At 44.0% G+C, this 18121-nt stretch overlaps 1 protein-coding gene across 1 annotated transcript; it reads right to left on the minus strand.

Moving 5' to 3' along the window:
• Positions 1–599: 599 nt before the first annotated feature.
• DNAJC27 (DnaJ heat shock protein family (Hsp40) member C27) lies at positions 600–17409 on the minus strand. Its single transcript, XM_077331788.1, has 7 exons — positions 17151–17409; positions 13262–13344; positions 12610–12679; positions 9750–9914; positions 8320–8442; positions 6791–6951; positions 600–4545 (listed from the first exon to the last, which is right to left on the minus strand). Exons 1-7 carry the CDS (start codon positions 17226–17228, stop codon positions 4413–4415), a joined length of 813 nt encoding a protein of 270 aa, XP_077187903.1. The 5' UTR covers positions 17229–17409; the 3' UTR covers positions 600–4412.
• Between the last annotated feature and the right edge of the window lie 712 nt (positions 17410–18121).

Genomic DNA, 18121 nt, shown 5'->3' on the forward strand with positions numbered 1-18121 from the left:
TGCCTTCCCCAGTCATTACCGTTTACCCTCCAGCAGCAAGCTGCATACTCATTTTACTGACCTCAGAAGGATGGAAGGCTGAGTCAACCATTGTAGAACCATTGATTCCTTTGTAGAAAGGTGCAAACTTCCTGCAACTGTTAGCTGACATCAGGGACATGCCTCCACACTGCCTTGAGGTACAACCTATCAAGTGCCATGTTATTTCTCTTCCTTAGTTAATTATTTTTTTTGGGGGGGGAATTATGCCTGGTTTCATAATTGTACAGCACTAACAGCCAAAGGAAGTCAATATGAATTAAGTCAAGGAATCAGAAAGAGCAAAGTGATCATGACTTGCTTGAAGTCACTCAGAGAAGGTGGGAGGGTTTGAAGATCAGATACCCCAAGCAAAATCTCCAATTACTGGATCCTCCAAGTTAAAAACACACTTTTTGGCCTGTGCCCATTGCTCTGCTTCTGTAGTGTCCCCCCCCCCCATGCTCCTTAATTACAGAGATGTCAAAAAACATAAAGTTGTTTGAAGGATCTCAGATTCCTGTTAGATGTTAAAGCTAACTTACATGTAATGAAGGCAAAATACACACACAAAAAGCAAGCAAGGTTTAAATCTGATTTAATTTGTAAAAAAATACATAACTCCAAACAAAACACAGGTTTTCTATACAAGACCATGCAAACGTCAGCATTTCTGCATTTTCCATCAGCTCAGCTCAGGCCAATCTACACCTTTGGCTGATGTGTGAAGGGTATTTGGGGTAAGTAGTACCAAGTTTAAATACAGTGCATTCAGATCCCATACATAGCTTCACACAAACAAGGCTGGGGGCTTCTCTATGAAGAAGCTTCATAAAGAGATACCTGCCTTTATGGCTCAGAGTTTAACCATCCTGCAAGAACACCTTTTGCTCTTTTTAGAGCCAAGCCAGCCTTTGCAGAGGATTTTTTGTGCAGAGGTGCTGCCTGGAGACTTCCCTGCAAGGCCAGCAACACTCAAGGGGCTTAGAAGGGGCAGATGCATAACTACTTTACACCTGTTTCCAGACATCCACTTTCACCAGAGCCGACATCTCACGAGGGCTCACTATTGTCTGCCCACCCAGCTTCAGGATGTGCAAATGGGGGACCAGCAGAGACCATTCGGGTTGCCTGGCTGAAGCAGAGCTGTAACATCATCCAAAAGAAATACCCCCCCCCCAAAAAAAAAACATAATCTGCATCAGAGAGGCACCTCTTTCACTGGCTTCCCAAATGTTCAGCTCAGCATGTAAGCATGAAACTGAGAGCATAATGAGCTGTTATTCAGGCACACTCATGGTGGTAAGAGCCAGCCTGGCTATATCAGCAGCACAATAACTGATGTTTTGATCTCTGCACATTACAATTTAATTCAAATGAGGCGTTTTGCCTTCAATAGAGCAGGACTGCTGGTTCTGCAAATGGAGAACTGCAATGTACACATACATTTAAAGTTTCAATAGGCTTGCGTGAGTAAAACTGCAAATCTTGGACATGTGGAATCAAAAATGTAGTGAGAAAAGGTAATCTGAATACAGAGCAAAAAAATAAATCAAATTCTCATTTGCATGAGAAAAGAGAACCAACTTTAATATCTCCCTTTCTCACCTGGTTACATTTTCAAGTTCTCTGGGCTGTCCTGATTGTCCTTTTCCATTCTTAAGTGTAAAGCTCTTGAGATGGGAGGAGAATTGGCAGACTGGAAACCTGCCAGAGGCTAGTTTATTGGCAATTTCCTTGGAGCAGCCCATCACTTACTGAGAGAAGCCATGCCCAGGAACTTACAGAGCCCGCTCTGACCCCATGGCAATCCTTCCAACTGGTATATGACAAAAGGGCTGAAGTGCCCTCCAACCAGTTTGGGCAGCAGGGATTCAAAAGCTGCAACAGCACAGAAAGTGGACCAAGAATGGGAGTTCAAGGAGAAAAAGGCTCCACGGCAGGCAATGGGGAGAAGGGAGACTTCAGTGAGGCTACAGAAAAAGCACAACACAGAAGGCAAAAAAAGTGCAAATGCAAGAACACAAAGCAACCCATCAAGTCACAGGGATTTTACAATACGAGGCATTAACAGTGATCCAAGGACCAAGCTTCAGTTTCAAGGGGGAGGTGAGGAAATGCTGTCAGGGATGGGCTGGATTTTTCAAGCATGAAAACCACAGTCCAAAAGGTAAGGATCAGTGTTTAAAGTGCATATTTGAATTAACATATATTTACACATACATTGAAGGTTCATTTTTGGATGGTGGGAGAGGTTTCACTCTCTCTTCAGGTAATTCTGATAAAAAACTAAACAGCTCGCATTGCAGGAGAACACTTATTTATTTACTGAATTTGTAGGCTGCCCCTCTCTCATAACAGTATCAAGGCAGCTGTAAAACTTGTAGGTACAACCCTATAGGGTCATGTCTATTTGTCTCAGAGAAGTCCAAGGTAGCAGAATTGTAGATGGAAAATCTTGGTTCTCTCCTGACATAGAACATTTAGTGCTCTCCTGATGATGCTTAAAGTGACACCTGAAGCTTGCAGAGTAGTTGCATGGGAGATGCCAACTGGGGGAGGCAGCAGGTCCAATCCTGTACTCTACAAAATAGCACATGCCTCCATATACCCCTGCATTAACTCCCTTAGGGAACGGGACAAAAGGAATTACAGTTGCCAATCCCTCTCTCCTACCATGTTCATTAACTTCCTTAGGGGATGGGGAAAAAGAAATAGACAAAAGTGCATGAGCAAGAGGAGAGTGATTCCCCCCTCCTCCATATGCATGTTTTGATTTGTGTGCAAGTAGCAATGATAGAATGGGAGGAGGATAATGATACCTCCCAAGCATCTCACTAGCAAAACAAGTTTAAGATATACATAGAAGTTTTCCAAAATCACTAAAATTACATTGGATTTTGGAAGAAATCATGCAATCAGCTGATTGTGATAGTTACACATATGTTCATACATAGAATTTAGCCCCTAAGGTCAAAATGTCTGTCACAGCTGGGATTGCCTATCTTCCCTGCCCCCCTCCAGCCTTGGGGAGAGAGTCCTTTTGGCACTTCACCTAACCCAACCCACCCACCTGTTCGCAGTGTAACTGCTTCCCTTTCATTGAGCAACATGGTGAGAATTTAGCTGTGCCACAAAACACTGTGGGAATGCCACATCCACCATCCTGTCCCCAAATTCCAGTCATTTATATCCACCTCAAATAATCCCTATCTTCAGGGTTTATAGCTTGCATTTAGGGAAACGTCATGGCAGAAGATTTTACCTACAACAGAGGGAGGGAGAGCAGAGAAATCCTTCCTATTCCTGCAGACCATCCCAATTTCAGAAGGTATTTGGGAAGCACTACTTACCTACTATTTACGCTGTTTTCCAAGATATTTTAGAAAAACCACACCGATTTACAAAATTAGTGGGAAGAACATTTTCTGCAATATTAGACTTCAGATATAAATCAAGATGCAGTTAGAGAGATTCCAAATCCTACCTCTCCCAAATCAAATGGCTTTTTGAAGCCAAGTGGAAGGTTTCCTTATCTGTTGTGGACCAGTACTCGGTTTACATTAGGACACTTTGCGAAAGAGACCAAGAACTAGGCCTCGATATGGTAATTCTAGTGTGGGGAAGGGAAAAGAGCAGCATTTGTGGATACTCTCCACTCCAGCAAAAAGGGGATAATGTTTGGCAAGTAATCTTGTATTATTCAAAACAACGAATGGAGCAGTCTGCTTCTTGACCTGCTATCCTATACACTCACAAATTATGATCGCTTCCAGAGTTCCAGTCCCAACTGCCAGGTTTCTAATCCACAAAAATGCAGATAAGAGACCAGAACAGTCAAGAAAGGGCCACTGAGATCCAGCATGCACATGAAGTTAATAGGACATGCTGGCCAATCACCATGGAAGGAGGCCCAAAAGGCAATTCAAATGGAAAGGCAAGCTGCTAGATATAGAGCCAAGAAGCAGCAGCACTGCGATAAGTCAGATCAGGTTAAACTTTAGAGCACCAAGTTTAGGATTTTAAAAAAACCACAAAGATACCATAGTAAGAAATCTCTCCATAAAAATCTCTTCTATTTTAGAATCAGCCCAATCCAAGGCAAATTTCTCAACATGGGAAAATAAAGGACATTACAGCTGCCAAGGCATTCGGGAATCCATCACAGAGGTGCAGTCTGCACCAAGCTGGTTACTGAAGTGGAGGGACCGGTTTTGGATGAGTGAGGTGCACACAGTGAAGGGAACTGCCCCTATCCATTTCTCACCATTTCTGCACACATAGGAGTAAACCCTTGCTGTTTGCACAGGATGATCAGCAGGAAGAGGGGTAATCTTCTCCGGAGGGCATTGATCACCAGCACTTGGGGAAGCCTCTGCCCCTCCTTTCCCATTCTACTTGATGTTTTTGAGCAAAGCAGTCCGTGCGTTGACAACAGCTTTGAAGGCATCCTCACTTCCTGGGGCCATGCATTTATCCGGATGGAGTAGAACTGCCAGCTTCCGATAGGCCTTGTTCACCTCATCCCTGAACAGCAAGACAACAATTTTGTAAGAGTTGCAGCCATTGTTATAGGTATCAAAAGTGAGCAGGACATTGGGAGCCGGGGCTATGAACTAAATTGGGGAAAGGCATGTGGCTTTTGGCTTCATTTACTGGCTTATGGATTCTGGTTTCCTAAAGTGGAAGGTCTCAGTGCTTCGGGCAATAGCTCCCCAATAAAATAGAATCAAATGAGTAACAGTGTTGGTCTGAAATAGCCGAACTAAATTTGAGTCTAATGGCACCCTTAAGATCAATGAAATTTTATTCAAGGTATAAGTCTCCTGTGCAAGGGGCAAGAACGGAGAGGAGAAAATGGACATGCCCCAGGCCCCAGTGCCAGCTCCCAAGCGTGTTAAGAGTTGCTGTTACCATACTGACATTCTCTCCCTCCACAGGGCCGCAGCAGAAGCATCCTGTGGGATCAGCCTCTCCTGTGCTCCCAGTGCCATGTCTCCTCCTGCTCACAATTGCTGCTTGTGATCCTTCCACAGCATTTCTGCACCTGCTCCACCCATCCAGGACAACCACAGGTGGCAAATGTTTCACCAGGGATCTTGAGGCCTTCTCACAAAGGGGAAGATGCTTGCAGGGAAGATGCTTGCATGCTTAATGCAGGTTTTAGTAGCTAAGGATTTATGTCAGAGTGAAATCTGAAACTATGACTCTGAGGCACTTAAAGGTAACAGGAGAAGAAGAAGAACTCAGCCCAGCTATTTGGTGGTCCCAAGAAATCCAAAATATTTTTGAGTTTTTTCTGACTTGGCCATTTTGGCAGCTGAAATAATAGTGTGTGTGGGGGGGGGGGAGATTCAGCTGAATTGATACTCCCCCCCAAATACTTCTAAATGTATTTTTCAAGCTCAGATTAGCCAAATGCACACACCCTAGCAGGATTATATCTGACTATTCCATTACAAAATTACATACAAAATAATGACTAAAGGGGAATGACACAACTCTAAAGTTAATGATAAAGAAACTGAAATTGTTAAAAGATGTTCTATTTCGTGGCTTCATTCGTTATCAACCAAAAGGGAGACTGCAACCAAAAAATCAGAAGGAGATTGAGACAGGAAAGGGCAGACATGAAGGAGCTAGAAAATATTCTTAAGTATAAAGATGTGTTGCTAGTGATTAAGACCAAGACAGTTTTCCCTATTAAGGTGTGAAAGTCAGACAATGAAGAAAGCTGACAGGAAGAAAGTTGATTCATTTGAACTGTTGGAGGAGAGTTCTAAGGATCACTGTGGACACTCCAAAAAGATAAATAAATGGGTTCTAGATTAAACCAGATTAAATGAGCCTCTTGTGGCGCAGAGTGGTAAGTCTGAAAGCTTTGCCCATAAGGCTGGGAGTTCAATCCCAGCAGCCAGCTCAAGGTTGACTCAGCCTTCCATCCTTCCGAGGTCGGTAAAATGAGTACCCAGCTTGCTGGGGGGTAAATGGTCATGACTGGGGAAGGCACTGGCAAACCACCCCGTATTGAGTCTGCCATGAAAACGCTAGAGGGCGTCACCCCGAAGGGTCAGACATGACTCGGTGCTTGCACAGGGGATACCTTTACCTTTAGATTAAACCAAGCCTGAATTCTTCCTTAAAGCTGCAGTGACCAAATTGAAGATGTCTTTGGTCACATTATGAGAAGACATGACATACTGGAAATACAATTATGGTAATAAGAGCTGAGGTGGATGTACTCAAGGAAGGAAGCCTCAGTCTGCAAGACCTGAGCAAGGCTGTTCACAATGGGATGCTTTGGAGGTCATTATTTCATTGGGTCACTCTATGACAGCACTTAATACACACACAATTCCCCATTCAAAGTTCACTCTCACAGTTACTGTTTTACTTTAGCTCTCGTTATTCACCAGGGGCTACCAGGGATTGAGCCTTCTGACATCTGAAGTAGCAACCTGGAAACTGACCAGTACCATGGCAAACATCATTGTGGTGATGGGTTCTGGACACTTGTAGCTACAACAAGCAGCAGAGAAAGGGATGGCCATTAGCAATGGGAGAGTTGTGACAGACTTGTCACAGACACTTGAATAAAAAATGGAATTACTGCTGGTCAGACTTCCCACATAAAGAAACCAGCTTCTCTTCACTATTTCCGAGTCTCCTCCAACTCTCTTCTGCCCTAATTCCCCTGGCTAGACAGTCTTCCTGGCTTCATATGCTTGCACGGATCAATTCCTGTCTAAAGGCATGGATTAATTCCTGTTACCTTGTAGCCCCTGGCTTGACACCCAACATGTCCCAACTGTCCTTGCTGCTGCGGATCCTCCGGATGGTATCTGCTTGCTCTTTGGTGAAACTGATGCTCATGCTGGACGTGGGGCGCTTTCCGCCATTGTCACACAAATCAACAATGGCAGAGTAGAAAGTCTGCAAGCACACAGATAGAAGTTAGCTGAGTTTTGTGTGAGTCTGTTTGCTTAACAATCTTGATTTTGTCAACCAGACCAAGTTCTTAGCTTTCTCCATATCATACTGCTACTGCCCCTTCCTCTCTTGGACTCTCCTTCGTCGTCGTCCCCCCCCGGTGTAGCTGAGGTGTGCAAATAGGGGAACTAATCTGTTGGAGAACTGGGCCTTACTTATTTCAGCATAACCTGCCCTTCAAGGTTGCTGCTGTGGGGATAAAATGTAGGAAGCAGGAAGACAATGCCATAAGCTGCTTTGGGTCCCAATTAGGGAGAAAGCATGGATATAAATAAAAATGAACATACCTAAATACGATACACATAGTTTGCAAATACCCATCTGACTGTAAGTTCCCTGCTATCTCCCCCTCAACCTCTAAACAGGCAGTGGCAAAGGACTAGTCTTGTTGGTTGCCCTCACACTGCAGCAACAGGAAGGCCAATTGCATGGTAGCTGAAGCTGCAGAAAGGGACCCATTCAGGTGAAGGAAACCAAGCTCAGAGAAGCAAAAATTGAAGGGGCACCAAAAAACAGGGGAAGAAAACAGGAGAAGAAGAAGAACCAGAAGCTTGTTGGAAATAGCTCTCTCTGACCGATTATGCACTGAGAACTTCCCAGCTCCTGGGCAGGAGCACAAATTGAGGGCGGATGAGGTGCACCAGGCCAAATGCTCCCCCATGTGGGTGCAGAAAGAGGTGGGGCAACCTGCCACGACTAAAACTCTAGCCTGCAGTCCAGCATGAAACCTCCAGTGCATAAACGTTCTTTGTGATGTCTCCTGACTTGTGAGACTATAAACAGGAACACTTTTTAACACAGAGTTTGTGAGACAGACAGGGACAATGATCTCACTCCTCCATCGCTCAAGCCGCAATGTCTAATGCCATTCAGTCCAACCTCCAAAGCAGTCATTTCTTCCAGGGGAGCTGATTATGTAATTCAGTGATCTGTTGTGATTCCGGGAGATCTCTAGGCCCCGCCTGGGCCCATTCTGCACACACAGGATAATGCGCTTACAATGTGCTTTGGCAGCTAGATTTTCCTGTGTGGAACAGGAAAATCTACTTCTAAAGTGCACTGAAAGGGTATTATCTGAGGATGGGCGGTACAAAAATAAAAATAAAATCCCAACACAATCAGATTCTGCTTTCATTATGTTAACTAAGAATTTCCAAGCTGCTAAGCTGACAAATGGAAGTACCTCTCATATACAAGCCCAAAAGCACCACTTCAGAGCTTTCATTAGGGAGAGCTTACAACATGCCAATCATTGGAAGCCAAAGTGAAGAACTGTTGGAGGACTGCCACATTTCGCATGTCAATTCATACCTGGAACATCTCATTAATTCCCTCTCCAGTCTGCGCAGAGGTCTCAAAATAAAGAAAGCCCCTGCTTTCTGCCCATAGTCTCCCTTCACTCTCATCCACAGAACGGAGCTTGGCACAATCAATCTGAAACATGTAAGGCAAGATTGTGAGTCTGGTTTTCAAACTGACCACCTGTGTTAGCCTCTCTTTGTGAGAAGGCCTCAAGATCCAACACCTCTGATTCACACAGCAGACATCTGCTGGACTCAGATTTACCATACAGGTACAATTGTACTATAATTGCAGAGGCAGAGCAACTGTCCACTATTAGAGAATTCCTAAATATTTCTAGCCTTCATAGCTGTACAGATACTTTAGGATTACCATGCCATAATCCAAGGCTTGATTATTTCCAGGGGCCAAGTTGCCATGGAACCTAGAAACCTAACCATATCCCCTTCCCCATCCGTAACTGGGGGGACATGGCTAGTTGTAGAAAGCTGTGCCGAAGCCTCATTGTTCAGAGTGGATATTTGTGGCATGAAATGGTGTAAATATTCACAGTGTATTTTCAATAATTTTCAATAATGGAAACTGGAGGCCTGAATAGGTATGTCTCTTGAAAATATTAGGTTTTGTAGTAGCAAGCATTATCATTAATCTAAAAAGCCCTGATGGCAAAAACATTAGACTGGATCCAGACTTTCTGGATTTTGCTCCTAGATCTACAGAAAATATGTCAAGGCCTAACTTAGCCACAGAGATCTAGGTCTTGTAATCTACATATTCTCTAAAATGATTTAAAATATGCAATTTAGGCAGACTACCCTGGAATTTACGATTTAGGAGACTATAAACATATTTATACTTCTGGTGCCCTATAAACACTAAGGAATAAACAGAAAATCTTCCTATTTAACTACTTGCCACAATGATGATAAATATTAAAGAAACTATACGTAGTTTATCTGAAGACAAGGAGAGTTTTAGATTCTTTGCAGATTCTGTGACCCAGGGCAAAATGCCTGAAATATAGACTCCATTATAATTTAAGCTTTTGTGCATAAATGGTATAATAACTGTCTTTCTCTTGTAATGAATCTTATTATTTTGGGTTTTTAGAAGACTGTTAACCCACCTTTCAATAAAATGGTCCCCAAGTGACAGAGTAATAAAATAACAATCACATCAAAAAGAAATAGTAAAAACTCTTAAATAACACACAGTGTTGGCAGGTGATAACTGCATCTATACATGGTGTATTCAGAACATGAAAGCTTCATTTCAGCTACAATGCTTAGTAAGTGTTGACCAGTCCTCTATCAATTTGTCTGATCCTTTTTTTTAAGTGCATAATTTATACTAGTAAAGGCTAAATAGTGCCCTATGGTTTGACTGTCTCTGCTAGAGAACAACATTAACAGCAAAGATTTATGTTCTTCTTGGCTTACCTTGTTGGCACAAACCACAAACACAATGTTTTCCATGTTTCCATGAGGCCCAAGTTCCTGCTTCATCTCACCAAGCCATGAATCAAGGGAATCGAATGACTCCTTCTGCCCAACGTCATAGACTAGGATCACACCCTGGGTGTCTTTATAAAATTCATTGCGTACCTACACAGGGTATAGAACCAAAGCATATGGTGATTCTAGACCATCAGGATGTCCTAAGGAAAGAACAGACTGAAACTACCTCTCTTGGCCACGTTTGATGTGGTCAACCATGAGCTATTGGCCCACCGCCACACCGGGGCCAGGATTCAGTGAACAGCTGTGCTCCTTTCTCTGGACCTGAACACAGAAGATGGCAGTCATGCCCTTACCAACTTTCTTGTGGGGTCCTGCAGAAAGTGGTATGCTCACATATTTATGGACCCTGTAGGTCAGCTGGGCCAGAGGTATGGGATGGGGTGTCATCAATATGCAGTGTTGGACAGCCATGGACAGCCACCCAGACTCCCCACTGGATACATGTGCCTGATGTTTGGAAGCTGTTGCTAGGTGGTTAGAGCAGAGACAGCTGAAATTCAGTCCTTCCAAGATGGAGGTCCTCTGGCTGAGCAAGAAAGCAAGACAGGAAGCACACTTCCCCACCTTTGCCAGGGCATAGCTTGACATCTAGCCCATGTCCAGGAATCTGGGGGTGATTTTGGGATGCTTCCCTGTCAATGGATGCCCAAGTTACAGAAGTAGCATGAACGGTGTTTTTCCATCTTGGTCAAGCGCTGCTACTAGAGCCCTACCTGCCCTCGGACTGTCTGGCCACAATGAACCATGCAACCTCCAGACTTGCTCTACCCAGGCCTACCCTTGTCCTTGACCCAGGAATTCCAGCTGTTGCAGAATGTAGCTGCTAGGGTCCTCTCTGGTATACCTTTGAGGTCCCATATTCAGCCAGTGCTGAGGCAGCTGCATTGGCTGCCAGTTCTGGCCCAGATCAAGTTCAAGGTTTTGGTTTTAAACTTTAAGGCTATTCATGGCTTGGGCCCTATCTATCTGAGGAACTGTGTGTGTCCTTATGTCCCCCACAGGCCTCTTCGTTCTGTGGATACCAATCTGCTAGAGGTCCTTGGCTCCAGAGAAATACGCCTGGCCCTGTCCCCAACTTGGTGGAATGAGCTCATGGGAGAGCTAAGAGCCTTGATGGAACTATCAGCATTCCACAGAGCCTGTAAAATGGAGCTCTTCCACCTGGTCTTTGGTTGAGGCCAGATTCTTAAGATCACTGGCCCCCCTCAAGCTACATCATATCATTGAGGGGACCCCCTGATGGTTGTCTATAGAGGGGAGGAGGAAACGTTGATATCTTGATGTTTTATTGGGGTGCTGGTTTTAGGGGAGGGGTTTTAAGCTGGGGGTACGACTTTTCTGTAACCCACCTTGAACTTCAGAATAAGGCGATTTATAAATTCAACTAGATTTAAAGCCCGTTGTACTTTTAAATACAACTGGTGTTAGAAAGGGGAGAGGGGGGAGAAGGAGGCCTTTTGGGCCCGGGGGGGGGGCCCCCCGCTTTCCCTCTGCGTGGCCTTCCCCCCGGGCCCAGAAGCTCCTGTACTCACGCCATGGCGCCGCTTCCCCATCACTTTCTGGACTGTCCTGTTGAGGGCCTAATTGGAAGGCGCTTTGTGCCTTCCGAATGGGCCCTCACCCGGACCAGGCCCACCCACTCTCCACCCACTTAGGCCTTAGCCTTTTATTTAACAGCAACCCGCTGTTAAAGATAAGTAAGTACCACAAACTACTAGTACACAAGTCTTAAGCCTATCTCCCATCACATGCATCCCAATGTACAAACCAACCCAACACAGACAGAGGTCTGACAGCTATGTCAGCATCTATACTGAATTGGGAGCAGCGCTGGAGTGACATGACAATCTCACACCATAACATTCTTTCTTGAAATGTGGCAACCTGCCTGAGAATGGTCAGGAGCAAATAAGGGGAAAAGGGTTCTCTGTCTAGAAGTAACAAGATATTATCACCTTATACTTAATTATAGTTTTACACAGATAAGATATTCATTCTGACATGCTCAAGTATGCTGACAAACATGAACACTTTATAAAAGGAGGTATATTTAAGCTCATGTTCATTATTTTTCTCCCATCAATCCCATTCCCTCCATTTTTAAAAGGTAAGCATGTCAAAATATAAGTACCACAGGATAAGCGTAACCTGTCTCCCAACCACGGCTGGACATTTGCTTCATGTTCCCACACAATATCCAACCTACAACTACTCTAATCACAAGTCAATGTACAAATTAGTCACTGCTCTCCAACTCGTGATATAATTTTATTTATTTTATTGTATACCACCCTCCCCTGAGGCTCAGGGTGGTTCACATGGAACATAAACAGCGCATGGAACTTTGTTTCTTCGTAACATAAGTGGACTGCAACAATAACAACAGCAACCATAACTGAATGTAACAGTCTAATCCATAACAGTTTGAACAGGTCCATGGTTCAGGTGTATTGGTTCTTGGGATTCCAGTCAACCTCAACCAAATGCCTGATGGAAGAGCTCCCTTTTGCAGGCCCTACAGAACTGTTTTAAATTTGGGTGGGTCTCAGAAATTAACAAACAGTTTATTCAAATGTATATCCAACATAGCTGCAGGAATGGCAACTATGTTGCTTCTGTATTGAGTCAAGAACAGGGTCTCCAGAGTCTCAAACAGAAGAAGCTGCTGCCTGCAATCCCATTACTGGCCTACAAACCATGAAGCCATCTAGATTCCCAGAGCCAGGAGCCTCCAGTTTTCAGCCTTGGCCTCATAATCACCTATTCTTTGTTCCCTTACCTCATAGAAGAAGGCATGCCCAGCCATGTCAAAGATGTTCACTTTAATTTCTCTGTCTCGGACCTGCACTCTGAAAGAAAAAGGGGAGAAACTATCAGGTCCAAGAACAGGAACTCAAAGCTGCTTTTCACTCGTTTTTTAAAAACACAGTTAATAATCAAGATGCTACTAAGGAAAGGAGGCACATGCACAGATGAATTCTGTTACATTTGTTTAAAACTGGATAACAAGCTCATCTGAGAAGCATCCAGCTAACTCCAAAGAGGAGCTGGGGCATGTAATTCAAAAGCAGTCAGACAATATTCTTTCCATTACTTTTCACTGAGACTTTCACTACCATCACTGTAAGTAGTGGACTGACATTCAAAATAGTCTCCATGTGAAGTGTCCCAAATATCCCCCAAGGATGTACCTGCATGGAGAACATAATATGCTTCACAAGATTCTCAGAGATACAGCAGCAGTTCCTGAGGCGCCATCGTGTTAACAGAATCTCTGAACACCACAGACAGGCATCTCAATCAGAGCATGGCTTGTCATCTCTCTCACACATCTGCACATTTGTGCATTTATCCTTGGTCCCCACACCGAATTTCCTATTATTACAGCTCCTGTGCATGTTCATTGTCTGTCACAAGAGAGGAGTACTCACTTGGTGACGCCATAATCAATACCAATTGTTGCAAGGTACTTGGGCACAAATCTCTTCTCACAGTATCTTTTTATAATACAGCTCTAAAAAATAAAACAAGAGTGAATTTTACCCAGTTGGCCAAGTTTTCTATTCAGCCCCCACTAGCTTCTGATATTCACTAAAATGATTCTAATCTCCCTCCCCCCGAAATCTCCTGAATGAGTGCATGACCTTTTAGATTTAAGCAAATGAAAACAAAACATACAATCCAAAGCACTGGATTCTCCCATTCTGAAATATTACATCCTGCCAAAAATTCAGATGCCAGTTTCCTGTTTAATTTCTTTAAAGGATGCTAAGGAGCCTTACCAAGTGTCAAAGGCAAGGCCAGATATGCCCCTGCTTCCTCTAATCCGGGGAATGCCACAGAAAACATGGAAGAACAGCAGTTTCAGAAAACAAGGGGATGATAGCGAGAGAAGAGAGAAAAGTTGCCCAAAGTATGCTTGTTATCCAGGGAAAATGGACAATATCTTATATCTGTTTTATCTGACACTTTATTTTCAGATTTGCTCGAGCGATTAAGGGAAAGAGGCATACCTTGCTTTGCATGCAAAGATCCCAGTTTCAATCCCTTACTTCTCCAGTCAAAAGACTCGGATAGTAAATGATGTGAAAGAGCTGCTGCCAGTCAAAGCAGACAATACTGAGTCAGTATTAGGCACTTGCATGCAATCAAATGTGCAATTTGTTAACTAACTAAAACAAAATAGCAGTGGAATGCTTTCTTCTGCTGTTTCACTAGAATATTACAGATTTTACTCATTTTACTTCCCTTCTATTTCTCCAGCTTCTATTTGCTAATCAATCAGATTTTCAATAATGTAAAGGAACCTGCCTTGTTCTACACTGCTGTAACACAAATATAAGCATCATTTATGTTCAAAAACAATATAAATAATAAAAATATTACAAACAAAAAATTTGGTATGAGCGGAAGGGTTAAAAACACAACCTAACAGGTTCTTTGAAACTAATTATCCAGAAAGCATTTGGAACCAATCAGTACAACAATTCCCTATCTTGCTAGCCTGTTATGTGCTGAATGACAGACATTCAAATTGGTTAACATTCCTTTTACCTGAAGATGGTGGTGGGGGGTAATGTTTAGGAATAAGTCTAAATACTTTGTTTTATCATAAATGGTATTGAAGCAGTATATCCAAGAAGTTGCCCTACTTCACATAAATCTGTGGAGATCATCGGATGGTATCAAAAATGAGAAAAATAGTAACCACGGTCAATTTTTTTCTGTAGTAGCTCTTAAACATCTTCTGTATCCCTTTAGACCTTTCACTTCTTCTCAACAAGGCATTTGTGCCCCACTGTTCATGGGTAGTCAAACTGTGGCCCTCCAGATGTCCATGGACTACAATTCCCACGAGCCCCTGCCAGCAATTGCTCATGGGAATTGTAGTCCATGGACATCTGGAGGGTCGCAGTTTGACTACCCCTGGTTTAGATCATCCAGTACTGCCCTCCTCTGAGTGCCAGGCATTGTCTGATGTTAGGTTGGCTAGATAACAGACAACCAAAATTATCAAAGGGCAGAAGGAAATTCCTACACAGAATGGTAAAGGAACCTGAAGAGAGATTAAAGTGGGTAGCTATGTTGGTCTGAAGCAGCAGAACAACATTTGAGTCCAGTGGCACCATTAAGAAAGGATATCGAGTTATGGTCCCTGACGCTCTTTTAGCAAAAGTCTGCTATCAATGAAAACATATCAATGAAAACAATGTACTACAAGCAAATACAGTCCACAGTGAAAACCAGTCAGGAAGCTGAAGAAGTCTGATGTGGCTAGATGACTCCCTGCTGGGACTGACACAAGAAAGTCAATAGGAGTCCCTACAACCAGAAGGGTAGACAGGAGAGCCTGGGCCAAAGGAGGCAGACTACTGTGACACAGTCACTAATCAGCAATAAGGGAATACTGCCACTTCTGCTGTGCATGTTTTATTCAATGTGCTATCGTGTGCAAGGCTTCTGAGCACACACAAGAAAGCTTGTACCTTGAATAAAACGTGGATTCTAATATCTTTTTCTCCCTCGTCTATAATACTATAACTTGGAATATTTCTTGCAATTCATAAGAAGAGCTCTGCTGGAACAGACCTGTGGTCCATCCAGTTCCGCATTCTGTTTCATACAGCGAGCAACAAATAAATAAATAACAACACAGAAGCCAAGACAAGTCTAAGAACTTGCCACTGGGTTTCAGAGGTTATTGCTGCTTAATATGGAGGTTCTCTTTACTCACCATAGCTAGTAGGCATTGATTAATTAATCTGTCTAAGAAGAGCCTAATACTGGGAGCAAAAGAAGAAGGGGATGACAGAGAATGAGGTGGCTGGATGGAGTCACTGAAGCAGTAGGTGTACACTTAAACAGACTGCGGGGAATGGTAGAGGACAGGAAGGTGGATCATTGTCCATGGGGTCACGATGGGTCAGACACGACTTTGCACCTAACAACAACAATCTAATCCCCTTTTAAAGCCACCAATGTCATGGGCACCACTAGCAGTGAATTCTACAATTAAATTAATCAGTTTCAGGGGGCATTCCCAAATTCTAGTATTATGAGAGATGGGGGGGAGTTCCCTCTACGCATTTTCTCCATTCCCTGCATAATTTTATAAATCTCCATCATGTCCACTGAAGCTAACGTTTCAGCTAATGTTCCTACTACCTGAAGAAGTCTCAAGGCTGCTTACAATCACCTACCCTTCCTCTCCCCACAATAGGCACCCTGTGACATAAGTAAGGCTGAGAGAGCTCTGAGAGAACTGTGACTGGCCGAAGGTCACTCCCCTGGCTGCATATGGAGGAGTGCAGAATAAAACCTTGTTTTCTATATTAGTGGCGGTTGCTCTTAACCATTACACCAAGCTGGCTCTCAAGTGTTATGAACACACACAAAACTGCTCTATACCGAATCAAACCTCTGGGCCATCAAAGTCAATATTTTCTACTCAAACTGACAGCAGTTCTCCATGGTCTCAGACAGAGGTCTTTCACATCACCTGATGTCTTAACTGCCGATGCCAGGGATTGAAACGGGGACCTTCAGCACGCCAAACTGATCCTCTACCACAAAGCCATGTTATTTCATTCCTATTCCATGCCATTTTAATGAGCACCTTACTAATTTACTTGAAATATGTGCATTCAGTGGGGTTTTTTTTGGTTGTTTGTCACACTGAGGCTTTCAAAAAGGATGGCAGTCGAAGTCAAGTGACTTCAGAAATCTGCCTGCCGATTTATATGAGGTTTCTAATTTATTGTTGTTGTTTATTTTCCAGATTTGACTTTATAATCCATCCAGGGTACTTTTCGGAAGAAAGCCGGGCATAAAGGAAGGACTCCCTGGAGAAGAGCCTAATGCTGGGAGTGATCGAGGGCAAAAGAAGAAGGGGACGACAGAGAATGAGGTGGATGGATGGAGTCACTGAAGCAGTAGGTGCAAACTTAAAAGGACTCCAGGGAATGGTAGAGGACAGGAAGGCCTGGAGGATCATTGTCCATGGGGTCGCGATGGGTCGGACACGACTTCGCACATAACAACAACAACAAAACGTTTTAAAGGCAAAAGCGATCGGCAAGTGTCCGGGCCGTGACCAGCAAAGAGCGCCGCGTCCTCCCCCTCAGCTCCCGCTAGGTTTGAGTCTCCCTTGACTTGTCCCTGCCCGCCCCCTCAGAAGCCTTCGCAGCCGGCAGCGCAATTTGCGCCCACCTCAGCTGTCACAACAGAGAGCATACGACAGGCTCTCCGGATTGGTTTTCCCACAAGTCACTCAGAATCCCGAGGACCAATAACGCGCCTCCCCACCTGCCCTCTCTTTACCTTGCCAACCTCCGCGTTGCCCATGGAGATGACTTTGATCCTCAACGACTTGCGCGGCTCCTTTCGTTTCGACTCCATTTCGGCGCAGAAGGGACCCGCTTCTTTAGCCGACGATCCGATTCAGACAGCCCGAGCTGGGCCGCCGCACGTACCACCCATCGGGATCTTCTCCTCCGCGGCCCTGCTTCCCATAGTTCTGGCACCTGAAGCTGCTGCCGTCGCCGCTGCAAGAGCCGAACACCGCTCCGCGAGTCTTAAAGTTCTCGCGAGAACTGAGGGAAATGCGCTCTAGGGGCACGCGAGAGCTAGGAAATCTCGCGAGACTGAACCAGAGTGGTCAAATCGCCCTCAAATATAAAAGGCGGGGGGCGAGCTGCTACTTGATTTTTTTTTGGGGGGGGGGGGTGGAGAGAAACGGGGGAGGTAAGTGGCTGGGGGAAAAAATTCAGGCAGTCGTCTGCGCTGCTTATGACAGCTCATAGAATGCTGGAGAGAAGAAACTGCGATAGAACAAGCAAGAAAGCTGCTGGGGTGAAGAGAATGTGCCGTCTTTAATAATTTGAATGGTGCAAAAAGCAAAGTAAAACTACTTATGGTCGTTTTTCCGGCCTATGTATGTGTTAATTAATTTATGCATTTATCTATACATTGATCTGTTCTTAAATAAATTTATATACCGCCCTCCCCTGTGACTCAAAGTGTTTTAAAAGGAACATGGGGAACAAGGAAAAATACAGTGTAACTCGGTAACCATGTCAAATGTGTAACAGCAGTAACAGTGATAACAGGGAGAACAGTACAATAAAGTCAAAGAGTCCAGTAGCACCTTTAAGACCAACAAAGATTTATATAAGGTGTGAGCTTTTGAGTGGAAGCACTCTTCCTCACAACAGTATTTAACAATATCAACAGTTTGACAGCATCAACATTTGAACAGTCCCATAGTTGGTCACGTCAGGGTGTTTGCTTTG

The sequence above is a fragment of the Paroedura picta genome, chromosome 1 (assembly GCF_049243985.1).
Source record: "Paroedura picta isolate Pp20150507F chromosome 1, Ppicta_v3.0, whole genome shotgun sequence".
Classification (NCBI taxonomy): Eukaryota; Metazoa; Chordata; class Lepidosauria; order Squamata; family Gekkonidae; genus Paroedura; species Paroedura picta.